The following is a 17,293-nucleotide window of genomic DNA, read 5'->3' on the forward strand; positions in this document are numbered from 1 at the left end:
AGCTCGGGTTTTGAATTCTGGCTTCTCTAGCCCGAGGCCACATTTCTGCACTTCAGCCAAAGAAGCATGCATGAGTGGCCATGTGCGGTGGGAGAGAGGGTTAAGGTTATGCCAGAGAGTGAGGAAAGTGACCAGGAGAAAGTATTAACAGAAAACCACTAGCCTCATTTCCCAGCAGCGCAGAAGATACAAGGAGACTTCAAGGGAATATAGAAACAAGGAACTGCAGATGCAGGTTTAATAAACAAAAGGACACAAAGTGCTGGAGTAACTCAGCAAGTCAGGATCTGAAGAAGGGTCCCAACCTGAAACATTACCTATTCATGTTCTCCTGTGATGCTGCCTGAATCTGCTGTTATTCCAGCACTTTGTGTCCTTTCAAAGGGACATAGACAAGCTAAGCGAGTGGGAGAGAACATAACAGTAACAAAATGTGGATCTAATACAGCAAACAAAACAAAAAAAAAGCATCATTTTAAATGGTCAGAGACTGGAAAATGCTAATGTTGAAGGGACCCATGCATGTATAGGAGGAAATAGGAAGGCAAATGATGATCACACTGAATTTTAGACAATAGGTGCAGGAGTAGGCCATTTGGCCCTACGAGCCAGCACCACCATTCAATGTGATCATGGCTGATCATTCTCAATCAGTACCCCGTTCCTGCCTTCTCCTCATACCCCCTGACTCCGCTATCCTTAAGAGCTCTATCTAGCTCTCGCTTGAATGTATTCAGAGAATTGGCCTCCACTGCTTCCGAGGCAGAAAATTCCAGATTTGCAACTCTGACTGAAAAAGTTTTTCCTCATCTCCGTTCTAAATGGCCTACCCCTTATTCTTAAACTGTGGCCCCTGGTTCTGGACTCCCCCAACATTGGGAACATGTTTCCTGCCTCTAACGTGTCCAACCCCTTAATAATCTTATGTTTCGATAAGATCCCCTCTCATCCTTCTAAATTCCAGTGTATACAAGTCTTTCAACATTGTGAAAGGATTCAGGTATGTTTTTATTGTGAGAGGATTCAGGTACAGGAGTATTGATGTTTTTATGGTGCATCATCAGCATTGGTGAAGACAGATCCAGACTCTGCTATTCTCTTTCGTGTCAAACTTCAATGTTCATTCTTCTTGCAGTGTGTAAAGGCATGTAGCAGATTCAGATGCTCAAGATTCTTAAAACTGGGATTTCATGTTTAAACCTGGATATGAACAATCATCATTTTGGATATGTTTTATTAAATGCTCTTTATAGAATTAACACTGCTTAATTACATACACTGGCATTACAAAAAGAGAAGTGATTAAAAATGTGGTTTTACATCCGGTAGCAAATAATAAGATTTACAAAAAGCACTACCTTAATGAATTCCATTATTTTAAGAAAATCATGCAGAGCTGAATACTTTGGAAACAAAATTATGGACATTGTAACTCAAAATCTTGTGGTGTGGATATTTTAATTACATGTGGGATTTGCAATAAATGATATCAAAACACAATAGTCAGAAGGAAAAAAAAATGTGTGGAAAGGTTACTTATAGCAATTGTCAAAATGGCATGCCATTCTCAAAATAGTAAATTAGGGCAGTACTTTTGTTATATAATTAGATATCAAAATGTATTTGCATTGATAGTTGACAATTAACATAGAGAAATCCTAATTGAGAATAAAACTACTCGCAATATATCACATTATAGTTTATGAATTTACTGAACTTTCCATTTTATAAGAAGCATCGGGTGGCATAGTGGCACAGAGAGTTTCTGCCTTACAGCACCAGAGACCTGGGTTCGATCCTGACTATGGGTGCTGTCTGTACGGAATTTGTACATTCTCCACATGACCACGTGGGTTTTCTCCGGGTTTCCTCCCACAATCCAAAGACATACAGGTTTGTAGGTTAATTCACAAAATGCTGGAGTAACTCAGCAGGTCAGGCAGCATCTCGGTTTTGTAGGTTAATTGGCTTCAGTAAAATTGTAAAAATTGTCTCTAATGTGTTAGATAGTGTTAGTGTGATCGCTGAATAGGTAGGAAAATAACTGCAGATGCTGGTTCAAATCGAAGGTAGACACAAAATGCTGGAGTAACTCAGCGAGTCAGGCAGCATCTCAGGAGAGAAGGAATGGGTGACGTTTTGGGTCGAGACCCTTCTTCAGACTGGTAGGTAGGACAAGTACACACGAGGCAAATTCGGCCAAAGGGCCTGTTTCCATGCTGTATGACTCTGTCTGCTCTCTACTTGCATAATAAAAGCTACGATTCACTGCAAGAAAAAGTGAATTTGTCATTATTAAGATTATTAAGTAATCAGATGCTCATGTATTGAGATGTGAGTACGGAACTTATTGTAAAGTTAAGTGCTCCGTGCAAGATCCAATGTTGTGACATCAATATCGCTGTTATAATGGTTTCTGCAGCCAGATTCCAGACTGTAGTAGGTAGCAAAGGATTTTCTTAGTCAATTAATTAAAAGAAAAATTGTCAGAAGCTGTGACATCTCAATACTTGAGTGATTTTGCAGCATTAAAATGTGCAACACAGCCAAACCTGCAGCAACTATACTCGTTAAAATTATAATACGTGTTGAGTCACAATTTCTTGTTGTGCTAAACATGTTCTTCTCATGTAATATCAGAACGTTAACTAATACATATATTTTGTCGATAATTAAAAGTTGTGTTAATAATGGCAAGAATAACTTCTCATAAATATCCTCTGCTAATCACAACCATCTGGGTTTGCATATGGAGTCATTAATTGAAATGCTGCTAAATCAAAAGCACAATTTTAATTGTGCCTCATGATCTACTGATGCAGCAAAGAAGATACTCCTACACAAAGCAACTGAAAATAATACAAACAACCCAAGGATATAGATTAATGTATCTGTAGACTAAATACATTTTTTGATTCTTATCTGACTACATTACTCACGTTTACCAATTCACATGTTTGCAGCTGCTGACCCTGCTCCATAGCATACTTTGAAACTCATTTACAATCACTTTCCTAACGGTTAAACATGCTTAGTTTATCGAATTACTAGGTGCACTACACAGAACAAGATCATGGGCCCAATTTGTGGCAAATTAGTTAAACTCAAGTGTTCAAAGCTCTGCATTTGTCCAATCTGTCATGTTTCCTGGTTTAGTTTCATTTAGAGATACTGCATGGAAACAGGCCCTTTGGCCCACCCAGTCCGTGCCGACCCGCACAGTAACACTCTATGCACACACTAGGAACAATTTACAATTTTACCAAGCCAATTAACCTACAAACCTATACGTCTTTGTAGTGTGGGAGGAAACTGGAGCTCCCAGGGAAAAGCCACGCAGGTCACAGGAAAAACAAACAAACTCCGTATAGACAAGCACCCGTAGTCTGGATCAAACCCGGATCTCTGGCGCTGTAAGGCAGCAATTCTACCGCTATGCCACCCGATTAGAAAACTAATCATTTTCTTGATTAGTAAGGGCGTCAAAGGTTACAGGGAGAAGGCAGGAGAATGGGGTTGCAAGGGAAAGGTATGTCAGCCATGATGGAATGGCAGAGCAGACTTAATGGGCTGAATGGTCTAATTGTGTTCCTATGACACGAACATTATTATTGCCTAGTGAAGGTAAGAGTATCGACATTGGGCAAAGAGAGAATCAGGCTAGTGTGGGTTTAGTTCCATGGGCAGTAATCACAGTTGATACTCAAGTATGAATTGTGAAACGACGTTGTATTAAAAAGGTTTAAACCAACATCAGTTTAAAATCCTGGGAGGGAAATTGTCTAAAAAGGCTTGTAACATAGGCAGTAAATTCACACGCATCATCTGGATGCTTTACACCACAGGATTAATTAGCAGGCCCTTAGGGAAGGTTCATGATTACAATTGTTGGAAGAGTACCTCTCAGTGGGAGTCCAATAATTAATCTCATCCACAAATACTGAAGGTGCAGTTCATTTCAATGGTGAGACAGCATATTAGTAAATTCAGAGGAATTTATTTAATTAAAAGATAATCTGAATTCTTTAGGAAACAGGATACCAAAATTATATGAATTTAATTTTCTTTTTAGAACAATCTAAAAAGGTTGGTAAGAGCACTTAAATTCACTTGACGGTCTGAAGAATGGCTCTGACTCGAAATGTCACCTATCTATGTTCTCCAGAGATGCTGCTTGACCCACTGAGTTACTCCAGCATTTTGTGTCTTTCTTTGGTAAACCAGCATCTGCAGTTCCTTGTTTCTACTTCTATACTTCATTTGATACCAAATACCTTTTATCTTACCCTTTATAATAGTGCATGATAATTATGAAAATGAACCATTAATCCAATAAAGAATTCAAAGTTGCACAAAATCAGAAACTTTATAGTAAGGAAATCGTATATAAAACCAAAATACTTTCAATTCAGTTTTGGAAAATACAAAAGTAACATATGAACTTACCAGTAAGAATAGCTGGATTGTTTTTATGTTTGAGGTACGTCTACAGATAGACTGCTCTCTTCTGAATAACCTATTGCTGTGACGTGAATGAAACCTTTAGTCAAACATCTGCTCAAGTTTCTGTTAGTTCCCCTTTAAGTTTCAGTAAAATATTACAAGCTTTGTTCTTTTTTGGTCATTTGGTTTTAGGCTGCGTCGTTATCACCAACTGCCACTTCACTTTCATTTGCACAAGTGATTGATTCTTAAAAAGCTCTCCGAAATGGCAAAGCAGGCCAGTCAGTTTAGGGGAAAGTGGGGTGGGCCAGAAATGCTGACCTTGCCAGTAACACTCAGATCTTGAAAATGAAATTAAAAATTAAAATAACTATCATAAATTGCATTCACAGACTCGCCGACTAACAGTGTGGCATCCTCATAACACATGCCAAAGCATCTTGGTGTCTTGCAATTCATTTTCAGTAACTAACTACACCGGTTGCATGAGGACATTTAGTTTAATTTATTATTGTCATGAGTACGGCGGAACAGTGAAAAGCTTTTTTATTGATTGCTTTACAGTTAGCGAAAAAAACGATAAATTATTACAATAGACAATAGGTGCAGGAGTAGGCCATTCGGCCCTTCGAGCCAGCACCGCCATTCAATGTGATCATGGCTGATCATTCTCAATCAGTACCCCGTTCCTGCTTTCTCCCCATACCCCCTGACTCCGCTATCCTTAAGAGCTCTATCTAGCTCTCTCTTGAATGTATTCAGAGAATTGGCCTCCACTGCCCTCTGAGGCAGAGAATTCCACAGATTCACAACTCTCTGACTAAAAAAGTTTTTCCTCATCTCTGTTCTAAATGGCCTACCCCTTATTCTTAAACTGTGGCCCCTGGTTCTGGACTCCCCCAACATTGGGAACATGTTTCCTGCCTCTAATGTGTCCAACCCCTTAATAATCTTATACATTTCAATAAGATCCCCTCTCATCCTTCTAAAGGATACATTTAAGCAAGCTGTCCAGTGTGGCAGATGTGTAAGAAATTCTGCTGTTGAACTAAAGGTTTAAAATAGTGGAGCGATTGTAATGAATGGTAGCAGATCCCCTTCTGGGACCAGCTTACAAAGATTTGTCTGGCTTCGGTGCCATCTTATCTTGACGTGCATTATTAAACCAATTATTATATAGTCAGGGACTTAAGTATGACCAAGTCTTTCCCAATATAACATCTGACGAGGAATCAAACTTGAATCTCAAATTGTTTAAATCCATTCACTTGCATAAAATAAATTTTCAATTTGGTCATATTATCACTGAAAATATCACCTGCAATGTTGTACAATGCAAGTAAAATAAAAGTAAAAAGTGTTTGATGTGCATCTATTCCAGCAAACAAATATACTTTCAGTGTGAAATAAAACTAAAATGGTCAGCTTTCCTTCAATAAGATTAAAAAAACAGCGATCATTCCGATATTCAATGTCATTACCATAATGGAAAACCCCTACAATCAATATCCTGGGGATTCCACTGACCAAAAACTGAAGCAGCCATGTACACAATTAACAACAGCAGTCAGAGGCTAGGAATCCCATGGTGAGAAATTTACCTCCTCACTCTGTCCACCATCTGCAAATCTCAAGTCAAGAGACTGATGGAAAACTCTCCACTTGCCTGGGTGAGTGCAGCTCCAACAATACTCAAGCTCAACACCACATGGGACAGTACAGCCCACTTGCTTCAATCACTTACTTCATCACCGACACACAGTACTAATTTGTGCTGCAGAATCTCACTGAGACAGCACCTTCCAAACCCACAACTTCTACCAGGTAGGATAAGGGCAGCAACAGCATGGGAAGTCACACTATCAAGCCAATCCCCTCATTCACTTGTACTTCTGCCACTTACTCTCTCACACATGCTTGCTCATCAACTCTCCTTTGAATATCTTTGCAATCAACTTTTGCTAAGGGATAAGCTATGACTGCTAATTAGTCTACCAGCGCACACCTTGGAATGTGTTAGGAAAATAATTCACCAGGAGGAAAACCATTGGATCAAGTGAAGAACGTGCAAACTCTGCATAGAGGGTTAAAGGTGCTGCAAGACAGCACTACTAACTGCCTGTGCCATGGAACCAGTTTTGGACTTGAGGTACAGTGCAGAAACAGGCCCATCGATTCCGTGCCCTCCAACGATCACCTTACACTAGCACCATCCTACACACTAGAGATAATTTACAATTTTACCGAAGCCAATTAATCTACACACCTGTACATATTTGGAAATATGGGAGGAAATCAGAGCACCTGGAGAAAACCCACTTGGTCACAGGGAGAACATATGACTCCATACAGACAGCACCCGTGGGTTAGGATCGAACCGGGTCTCTGGCGCTGTAAGGCAGCAATTCTACTGCTGCGCCACTGTGCCGTCTCATTAGGTGGCATGAAAGTGGCAAATGGATTTAAGTCCAGAGAAATGTGAAGCAATATATATGGGGGGGGGGGGGGGGGGGGGGGGGGGGAGACGACCAAACATTGCGAGAGAATACATAGGGATAAAATGTCGAATACCAACATATGTAATGGAATAAAGGGATCTTGAGTGCATTTTCCCAAATCTTTGTAGGAAGACAAGTGGGTGAGCTGGCCTATGGCCATTGAATACAAGATCAGAGAGGTCATGCTAAAACTATTAAGTCATGTTAGACACTAGGTGGAGTACCATATACTGCAAGGATTTGTTAGCACCTGAGAAAGGGAGGATATTGCCAAGGGCGGAGAATTATAGGTAGTTTTGGTTTATTATTGACATACGTGCTGAGATGCAGTGAAAAGCTTTTTTTTGCATGCCATCCAAACAGATCAGATATACCATACATAGATACAATCAGTTCAAACTAAAGTACAATAGATAGAGCAAAGGGGGAGAAAGAGTGCGAAATATAGTTCTCCGCATTGTAGCACATCAGTTCCTTAGACAAAGTCTGATGTCCACAGTGGGTGGGGTAGAGGTGAATTGAACAGTACCCTTGCCTAGGTTGGGGTTATTTCCTCTGGAATGAAGGAAGTTGAGGATTGCTTTAAAATTATGAGGCCTGGGCAGTGTGAACAATAAAGATCTATTTCCCTCAGCCAAGAGCTCAGTAACTAGGGCACATACATTTAAGTTGATTTGTCGATAGATTTGAAAGGAATTGAAAGAAAAGTAATTGATTTGTAGATGGGTTTGAGAAGAATTGAAAGAAAAGTAATTTCATTGGAGAACAACACCGAAAACAAGGCCGGTGATAGAAAATCTTGCCACATTTATAAAGCACCGGGTAAATCACTTGAAAAGCCATAATCTGCAGAGCTGAGGTGTGATTTTTGGTTGGCACCTGGAAACTGTTCCTCCAACAGTTCTGCTCAAGATTTCAGGATCTGCAGTCTCATGTCCATGTAAATTTTTACAACTATTTAATGCCTCAGGATACACGCCACTGGACTTAAGTGAGAAACTTGAGGTATTTAAAAAATCCATTAGTTCAAATTTCCTCCCTCGTTTGATCCAAACGAACCTATGAAAAAGGTTCCATTATATTTTAAGTGAAAATAAATGCATAGCAGTCAACATCTCAGTTTACCACAAACTAGCGTGATAACATGAGATGACACGACTCTCTTTTAATTGTAATTACCGAATGTATCATCTTGCAGCCTGCTCAGTTTAACATTACATTGGTAACATGGACTTTCAAAACACAAACATTACACTGCTATGAAGAATGGTTTATTGTCATTTGATTCTATGGAAAAATTAAATAGAAATTTTAAATTATGTTAGCGTGTGGAAAACAATTTAAAAATCAAATGCTTTCATCTCAACAAAATTTACACATGATATTCATTATAAGGCAACAAAATAAATTACACCGTTGAAACTGGCCAAAAATCGAAGAAAGCCAAGTATGTTCAGCTTTGTACAATTGTGCAAAATGTGATATACAAAACAAATTCAAAGCTGGAGTGTACAGAAATACAATATTTCAAGATTGGCATGATTCAGTTTGAAATAAAATGCGGCATAATTGGCATTTCTCATTTAAATAGAATTTGTTACAAGTAAAATAATAAATGTGCCACTGAAGAGACAGTACAGGATCAGCAGGCTAGCAACAAGTGCTTAAGACACTTTAGCACAGGGCATTACTTATGAACAGTGTACAACAACATTGAAGGAATTACATTTTTTTTCTGCACTGATGAAAATTTAGTGTAAACATACAACAATCTGATTTTTAAACTAACTAATCATTTTGGATATCATTTTCTGATTCAGAATCTTCCAAACTGTTTGGCAAAATTGTTTTCAGTCAACTATTAAAATACCAAAGTCCTCATGAAATGTAAATTATGAACGTACAGGAGACACTATTAAAGCAACATACAATAAATGTGTTCAAATACTCCTGCACCAAACTTGCAATGCTGCTCTTGATTTAATTCTCAGTGAAAGGAGGTGATAATATATTGTTTCCATAAAGCCAGTGTATTTACTGAGAGCAACAAGTCAAATCTGGACCAAGCTGAGAGGCCACAATATGTACTTTAAAAAACCCTCTAGTATCTAAAAATCTGCTGCACGTAAATTAAAAAGGAACTGAAATTTGGACAATATAACTTCACTTTTCTGTCACCATTTAAATTTATAATCTAACCGTTATGTGGAAGACCAGTAGAAGACAACTCCATCCAAAAAAAAACTTCTTGTCTTCAAATTCTCACATCTCACAAATGCCTACAGTGCACACTAGATTAAAGGCAGGTGTGGAATAAAAGCTGCACACTGAGATGAAGTGCAGAAAAATTCACATCAGACATAGCAGTGCTGCCCACATGAAAGATTAGTCATTGATAATTCTTGGCTGGCATGTCACCAAAATAACGCATCCACCCTCAAAAAACAGCTTTTGTTCTTTGTGGTGAGTAGTCAAACCTCTGCTGAAACACGCATATGCAGTATACAGACAGGAATAGGCACACACACACATAATCCACAGAAGCCATATTTATGTTCATGCATTATGTTGTGGACTACAAGTGGCCTGACACTCTCATCTGAATACTTTTAATGTCTCAGGAAACGGTAATATGAAGGTGCATAATTATTGCAAGAACTGATCCATAACCTTTTGGAAGTATCATTAAACTAACTGGTGTCAGAGAGTGAATTTAAAGAAAATGCAGGCGAGAAGCTAAGATCTTTGGCTCCAGCTCTGTCATAGATAGGTTGATCGCCTGTCTTGAGACAAACTTTATAAGAACCAAGCCACCTAAATAACTTGTCACAGTTACAAGTATAGGCGTTTACAATATAATTTATCGTTCCAATTATCACAGAACATTGCTGCTAATGTTTACACAACATTTAGGTCATTGCAGCATAAAAGGATTTTTGTAACCAAAATCAGAATTTTTAGTGTCTTTACCGTGCAAATATTCAATGCATGTTTCAGTTCTGTAGAGGTTATCATATCATATCATATCATATCATATATCTACAGCCGGAAACAGGCCTTTTCGGCCCTCCAAGTCCGTGCCGCCCAGTGATCCCCGCACATTAACACTATCCTACACCCACTAGGGACAATTTTTACATTTACCCAGCCAATTAACCTACATACTCATAGAAAACAATTTTGCTTGGTTAGAGCTACAGAGCTTGTGCATTAAATTTCTGAAGCTTGTAAGTGCAAATGTTTCTGCCCGTTAAGATCAGGAAATATTTTCTCATTATTAAATAAACTTTTCCAAAATTAATGTCACTTTTTGTTCTTTGTGAATTCTGATTTTACAATTTTAAACCATCATGCAAGTTATCCAAAGTTCAAATATTGCTTGGGCAAATTCTTTCCTTTGAAAGAGTTCTGTGATCATTGGCATGATAAATCAATGCAGGTTAAACTATGCACAAAGGCAAGCTGCCAGTTAATCTACAATATTGGAGTTAGCTATTTCTATGGGGAAGTTCCCAGCTGAAAGAGGGTAGTGCGAGGGGCAAAGGCAAGCATGTTAAGTGGAGGACAGCTTGAAAGAAAACACCTCTTAAAAAAACACACACAACTGAAAATAGTCCAAGTGCAGAATTTTGCTAGATACACCTTGATATTTCAAAGTATGGGATAAATGTTTGTGCATTACTGTTTCTGGTTGGAAAGTTCCAACTTTACTCTCACATAATTTACTGGCTGAGCAGCTTGTGTTAGTCTTACGTAGCTACAATTCAAATTGTCTGGAAGATACAGAATTGTATTATTGAAGTGATTTGTATAGATCTCCTCCTCAAAATTAAAACCTGTTCAACATCAGAAAAGGATTAGAAAACCTTACGTATTCATGCACAGTACCGAGGTGACAAAAGAATACCACAAGATTGATCGGACTATAACTAATCAACTATTACATATGTTTATAATCAAATAAAGATTCGTTTAGAGGAAAATGATTGATTGCGCTCCCTCTCAAAATATTGAACTAATATTGCAAACACCACTATGAGTTAAATATCGGTCCTGTCTATATCATATCATGATATACACAAACAAAGAACAATGAATGTAACAACTTGTTAAACATGAAGCTATTGTTTAATCATTAAGTTGGTGCTGAGCTTGACATGCAAGACGGACGTTGTGGAACTAGTGTTCTTCAGTGCATGGCAGTTACATATTATTCAATGGCACGCCTTAGCCCCAAACTCAAGTATTTTCAGTGTCAGTCAGTTTCCTTTTGCACTAACGCCAAATGTACCTTGCCACAGTGTAATGCAACCTAGCTATGTTTTTTTTGTTGCTAATTTACATTTTTTCAAAAAGCTTTTTTTGTGCAATATATCAGTCACAACATTATTCTATACATTTTTTTTCCACAATCACCCTCACATAGCAACAATGACAATGCACACTGGCACAATAATGGCCAAAACAAAACATGCTCTTTCAAAGCATTGTGATGGTATCTTCCATATTTGGCTCAACCATGGTGTATTGAGTATTACACTCAGAATCAGAGTCAATACTGTCAGCATCAGATGACATTTGGGATAGATTCGGGCCCTGATGGGCATATGCCATCAGCATCCGAGTTGTTGATTTTGGCAAATCGTTTGAGGAGATCATTGTATTACCAGTCCTTTCTTTTATCTTCATTGCCGAAGCAGAAGTTGGTGACAGGTGATTAGTAGTCAAGGCATCCAGAGATCCATCAGGGTCTATGATTGTATTGATCACTGTAAAATAAGAGACGTTAGTTGATCTACACCTTTCGCAAAATAGGGAAAAAAAACTGAGTGCATTAATCAACTATTTTTAAGACAATATCTGAATTATCTTTCCTATATGCATCTTTCCATGTATGACAGTTGGTAAAGATCACACAGTCATACTGCGTCGAAACAGGCCCTTTGGCACAACTTGCCCACTCCGACCAACATGCCCCATTTACACTAGTTCCACCTTCCTGCGTTTGGCCCATATCCCTTTAAACCTATCCTGTTCAGTTATCTGTCTAAATGTTTCTTAAACATTGTGATTATCAAATACTCAACTGCATTAAAAGAGCTTTGATTAATTTTACTAACCATCCAATTGCTTCTGAACTCTTCTCAAGTCTTTAAAAATTGAAGATATTTCCTAGAATAGAAAAATGACAAGTTAATAATCATAAGATTTTTAGTTAATAAAATGGATATCGCAATGACATGTCTAGATTAGGATTTGGGTATCAACACAATTATCTTTGGGAGATTGTTCACTGTAATCTACATTTCAAATGTAGAGGTTTTAAAGATGGATCAGTTTTGTTTCTGATTTATGTAGACAATATATAATTTCAGAAGATCAGTGCATGAATAACTATTCAAATTAACGTGCTTTTTCTTCTACTCTTTTCATGTAACTCCTGCCCCGTCATATTTGGCTCTTTTGCCAATTTCTTATGCATTATATCTTGATTTTAAACACTAAAGCATAGAAACATTGAAAATAGGTGCAGGAGGAGGTCATTTGGCCCTTCAAGCCAGCACCGCCATTCATTGTGATCATGGCTGATCATCTACAATCAGTAACCTGTGCCTGCCTTCTCCCCATATCCCTTGATTCCACTAGCCCTTAGAGCTCTATCTAACTCTCTTTTAAATTCATCTAGTGAATTGGCTTTCACTGCCTTCTGTGGCAGAGAATTCCACAAATTCACAACTCTCTGGGTAAAAATGTTTCTTCTCACCTCAGTTTTAAATGGCCTCCCTTTTATTCTTAGACTGTGTCCACTGGTTCTGGACTCCCCCAACATTGGGAACATATTTCCTGCATCTAGCTAGTCTAGTCCTTTTATAATTTTATACGTCTCTATAAGATCCCCTCTCATCCTTCTAAACTCCAGTGAATACAAGCCTAGTCTTTCCAATCTTTCCTCATATGACAGTCCCTCCATCCCAGGGATTAACCTCGTGAACCTACACTGTACTGCCTCAATAGCAAGGACGTTCTTCCTCAAATTAGGAGAACAAAACTGCACACAATACTCCAGATGTGGCCTCACCAGAGCCCTATACAACTGCAGAAGGACTTCTTTGCTCCTGTACTCAAATCCTCTCGTTATGAAGGCCATCATGCCATTAGCTTTCTTCACTGCCTGCTGTTACAAGGGTTACAAAGACACCAAGGTCTCGTTGCACTTCCTCTTTACCTAATCTGACATCATTGAGATAATAATCTGCCTCCTTATTTTTGCCGCCAAAGTGGATAACCTCATATTTATCTACATTATACTGCATTTGCCATGCATCCGCCCACACACTCAACCTGTCCAAGTCACCCTGCAACCTCCTAACATCCTCTTCGCAGTTCACACTGCCACCCAGCTTTGTGTCATCTGCAAACTTGCTAGTGTTACTTCTAATTCCATCATCCAAATCATTAATATATATTGTAAATAGTTGCGGCCCCAGCACCGTGCCTTGCGGCACTCCACTCTCCACTGCCTGCCATTCTGAAAAGGACCCGTTTATTCTACTCTTTGCTTCCTGTCTGCCAACCAATTCTCTATCCATGTCAATACCCTGCCCCCAATATCATGTGCTCTAATTTTGCTCACCAACCTCCCGTGTGGTACCTTATCAAAGGTTTTCTGAAAGTCTAGATACACTACATCCACTGGCTCTTCTTCATCCATTTTACCTGTCACATCCTCAAAAAATTCCAGAAGATTAGTTAAGCAGGATTTCCCCTTCATAAATTCATACTGACTTGGACCAATCCTTTTACTGCTATCCAAATGCGCCGTTATTACCTCTTTAATAATTGACACCAGCATCTTCCCCACCACCGATGTCAGGCGAACTGGTCTATAATTCCCCGTTTTCTCTCTCGCTCCTTTCTTAAAAAGTGGGATAGCATTAACTACCCTCCAATCCACAGGAATTGATCCTGAATCTATTGAACATTGGAAAATGATCAGCAATGCGTCCATGATTTCTTGAGCTACCTCCTTGAGTACCCTGGGATGCAGACCATCAGGCCCTGGGGATTTATCAGCCTTCAGTCCCATCAGTCTACCCAATACTATTTCTCACCTAATGCAACTTTCTTTTAGTTCCTCTGTCTCCCTTGATCCTCTGTCCACTAGTGCATCTGGGAGATTGTGTCTTCCTTAGTGAAGACAGATCCGAAGTACCTGTTCAACTCTTCTTCCATTTCCTTGTTACCCATAATAATTTCACCCGTTTCTGCCTTCAAAGGATCCACATTTGTCTTTACTAATCTTTTCCTCTTAACATACCTAAAGAATATTTTACTGTCCTTTATATTCTTGGCCAGCTTCGCTTCGTACCTCATCTTTTCAGCCCATATTGCCCTTTTTGCTATTTTCTGTTGTCCTTTGAAAGTTGCCCAATCCTCTGGTTTCCCGCTACTCTTTGCTATCTTATACATCTTTTCTTTTAGTTTTATTCCTTCTCTAACTTCCCATGGTTGCCTCTTACTCCCCTTAGAATCTTTCTTCCTCTTTGGAATGAAATGATCCTGCATCTTCTGGATTTTTCCCAGAGATTCCTGCCATTGCTGTTCCACCGTCATTCCTGCTAGGATCCCTTTCCATTCGACCGTGTCCAGTTCCTCTCCCATGCCTTCATAGTTTGCTTTATTCAACTGCAACACTGACATTCCTGGTTTAACCTTCTCCCTCTCAAATTGCAGATTAAAACTAATCATATTATGGTCACTACCTCCAAGCAGTTCCTTTACCTTGAATTCCCTTATTATATCTGGTTCATTGGACAACACTAAATCCACAATTGCCTTCTCTGTTAGGCTCCAGTACAAGCTGCTCTAAGAATCCATCTCGGAGGTACTCTACAAACTCCCTTTCTTGGGGTCCAGAACCAACCTGATTTTCCCAGTCTACCTGCGCAAGACAATATTTGTTTTCACAATTCATCATTGATATTTCATAGATTTCAATTAATACCCATCCTTCAGCATCTAACATTAAGAGGTCCTTAATGTTAGATGCTGAAGGATGGGTGTAAATAGATCACTGATTAAAACTGCAAGCTGTATTGGATTTTACAATACAGAAAAGTTTGAACTAAGCCTAGGAGGAGTGTTAGGCGAGCAAATTAAACATTGGTGGGAAACGATATATTTCAGCAGAGATAGCATCTTGACTCTCACTGCGTAGGCTCAAATATGAATTTTGAAGATTTAGGTGATTTATCAAAAGGTGGACAGCTCCATGGGAATAACAGGAAAGTGTTTTCTAAGGTTTAGTAGACAGGAAATGGAAGAGAATAATAGCCATACTGGAAATTGAAGTTGGAACCCAGGATATGAGGAGGCTAGCACTGACAGGAAGCAAGAGTATAAGTAGTGCAAGAGTATAGACCAGATACAAGCAATGTGGAAAACAGAACGATTACCTTATTTGATGTTTTGAGAATTGGCACTTCATTTTCAGAGTTTATTTTGGCCTCAATTTCTTCCCAGTTTCTGTCTTTATTTCGGAACAGAATTCTAAAACAGAACAGATGACTTTTACAAAACAAATATGATGCATCGTCTCCATTGCACCATATTTTAGGATATGCTAGCACTAAAAGTTTTCTCATCGAAAAAGCCTATTGAAATTTACTTGCAAAGAAATGTATCCAAGTTGTTCCTGAAGTGGGTATTAAAAAAGAGCCTCAGACAAGATGTACTTTTTTCAACGACTGCAATGGCAAAATAAACTGAATGGTTTTACATTATCACTATCATCCATTTCACACTACTATTGAAGTGAAATTTTATATTTCCCAAATTTATACTTATTGCCGAAGCAGGGAAGAGAAAAGAAGAATGTAGAAACAAGGAATTGCAGATGCTTGTATATTAAAAAAAATACATTAAGTGCTGGAATTAGGCAGCATCTCTGGAGAACATGGATAGGTGACATTTCGTGTCGGGGCCTGAAGAAGGGTCCTGACCTGAAACACCACCTATGTTCTCCAGAGATGTTGCTTGATCCACTGAGTTACTCTAGTACTGTGTCTTTTTAAGAGAAAAGGAGAATATTTGTCAACCTCCACTTAGTCAGTGGAGAGGAAAATCCAGTTGAGGAAAGGCTAAATTCCCCATACATATCTCTCCGAGGAAATGACAGAGATTTTAAATATATCAATTTTCTAAGTATTCAAAATGTTCAAAAAAACTACAGCAGTTTCAACTGGGATGGCAGGCTTTAGATTTGCATTAATGGGGATTGATGGTACCACATCTGTTAATAGGTGCTTTACTCATTGAACTACCTTGGCAAATCACCACGTGGATTGTTTTTTACAATTTGTAAGTTTTAGGAACTATCACAGTTGCCTTGTCAGCAACTATGAATTTAACTGATGGACCACATCTTTCAGAAATCTCCTTCACAATTTCCCATAATAACATATGTACGGAAACAGACATATCAGACAGTGGAGTAATGAATGTTTTATTTGATCTAATCTCAAAGCCTCTATGCACTATCTCAATATGCAATAGTTTTAACTTTCATTATCCATAACCTGATTAAAACAAATATTTAAAAACTCATTTCATAAATAAAACATCCAAAAGGTTACTGATTTACTCACTTGATTTTTGCTGCTGTCTGTTCCATATTTTCACGTATAAACTGTGATAGCTGGGAAACTGAGTTCCACATCAGATTATCCAGTATGACCTAAAATATGACACATGTTCATAATGCGTTTTTGAACTGAAAGAAAATATTCAATAACATTCACATAAAGAGAAAATGTTGCAGTTATCATGAATGGTAAATTAGTTTTGGCTTGGGGTAGATTTTATATTCTTGAAAAGTACCTCCTAAGATGTCTGGTGCATCTTATAAAATATCTAACCAAAGTGGTGCAAATACTGATTTAATTGCAAATGAAAGGCCATGCCTATAACTGAATGTGTAAAGGACAGCTGAAAAGAAAGGCAAAGCAAAGACATTGACCATGACAAAACTCTCACAAAGCTCTAGAAATCTGTTGAGAACTTGAAAGTTGAGTTAATCCATTTTGATGAAGGAAGCTGCATAGGCAGAAGTGAATTACTAACAGCAAATTTGGGATTTCCATTTTAAACGGACAAAATCCAAAATTTGTTGCCAGCTTCACGTGGTTTTGTCATCATTACAACAACAAAAATCTGGGTTATTAACACTCAGTATGTTAAAAATGTTTTATAAAGTCCATAATTCCTTTAGGTGTGGTTTGAGGAATAATAGGTCAAATTATTGTGTACAGTTGACATGGTGCCAAATTACAGAAATAGTTTGAGATCCTCTG

At 38.4% G+C, this 17,293-nt stretch overlaps 1 protein-coding gene across 4 annotated transcripts in view; it reads right to left on the minus strand.

Moving 5' to 3' along the window:
• Positions 1–7,034: 7,034 nt before the first annotated feature.
• LOC144597293 (centrosomal protein of 170 kDa protein B-like) overlaps positions 7,035–17,293 on the minus strand; it is a 61,782-nt gene continuing 51,523 nt past the window's right edge. For 3 of the 4 annotated variants that reach the window (XM_078406463.1, XM_078406460.1, XM_078406461.1), the window contains 4 exons: positions 16,589–16,677; positions 15,398–15,491; positions 12,062–12,113; positions 7,035–11,710 (listed from right to left, as the gene is read on the minus strand). In XM_078406463.1, coding sequence (XP_078262589.1) covers positions 11,421–11,710; positions 12,062–12,113; positions 15,398–15,491; positions 16,589–16,677 — 525 coding nt within the window. In that variant the 3' untranslated portion in view covers positions 7,035–11,420. The remainder of the gene's footprint in view (positions 11,711–12,061; positions 12,114–15,397; positions 15,492–16,588; positions 16,678–17,293) is intronic. The other variant, XM_078406462.1, reaches the window with a different exon arrangement.

The sequence above is a fragment of the Rhinoraja longicauda genome, chromosome 10, assembly GCF_053455715.1.
Source record: "Rhinoraja longicauda isolate Sanriku21f chromosome 10, sRhiLon1.1, whole genome shotgun sequence".
NCBI classification, from domain to species: domain Eukaryota; kingdom Metazoa; phylum Chordata; class Chondrichthyes; order Rajiformes; family Arhynchobatidae; genus Rhinoraja; species Rhinoraja longicauda.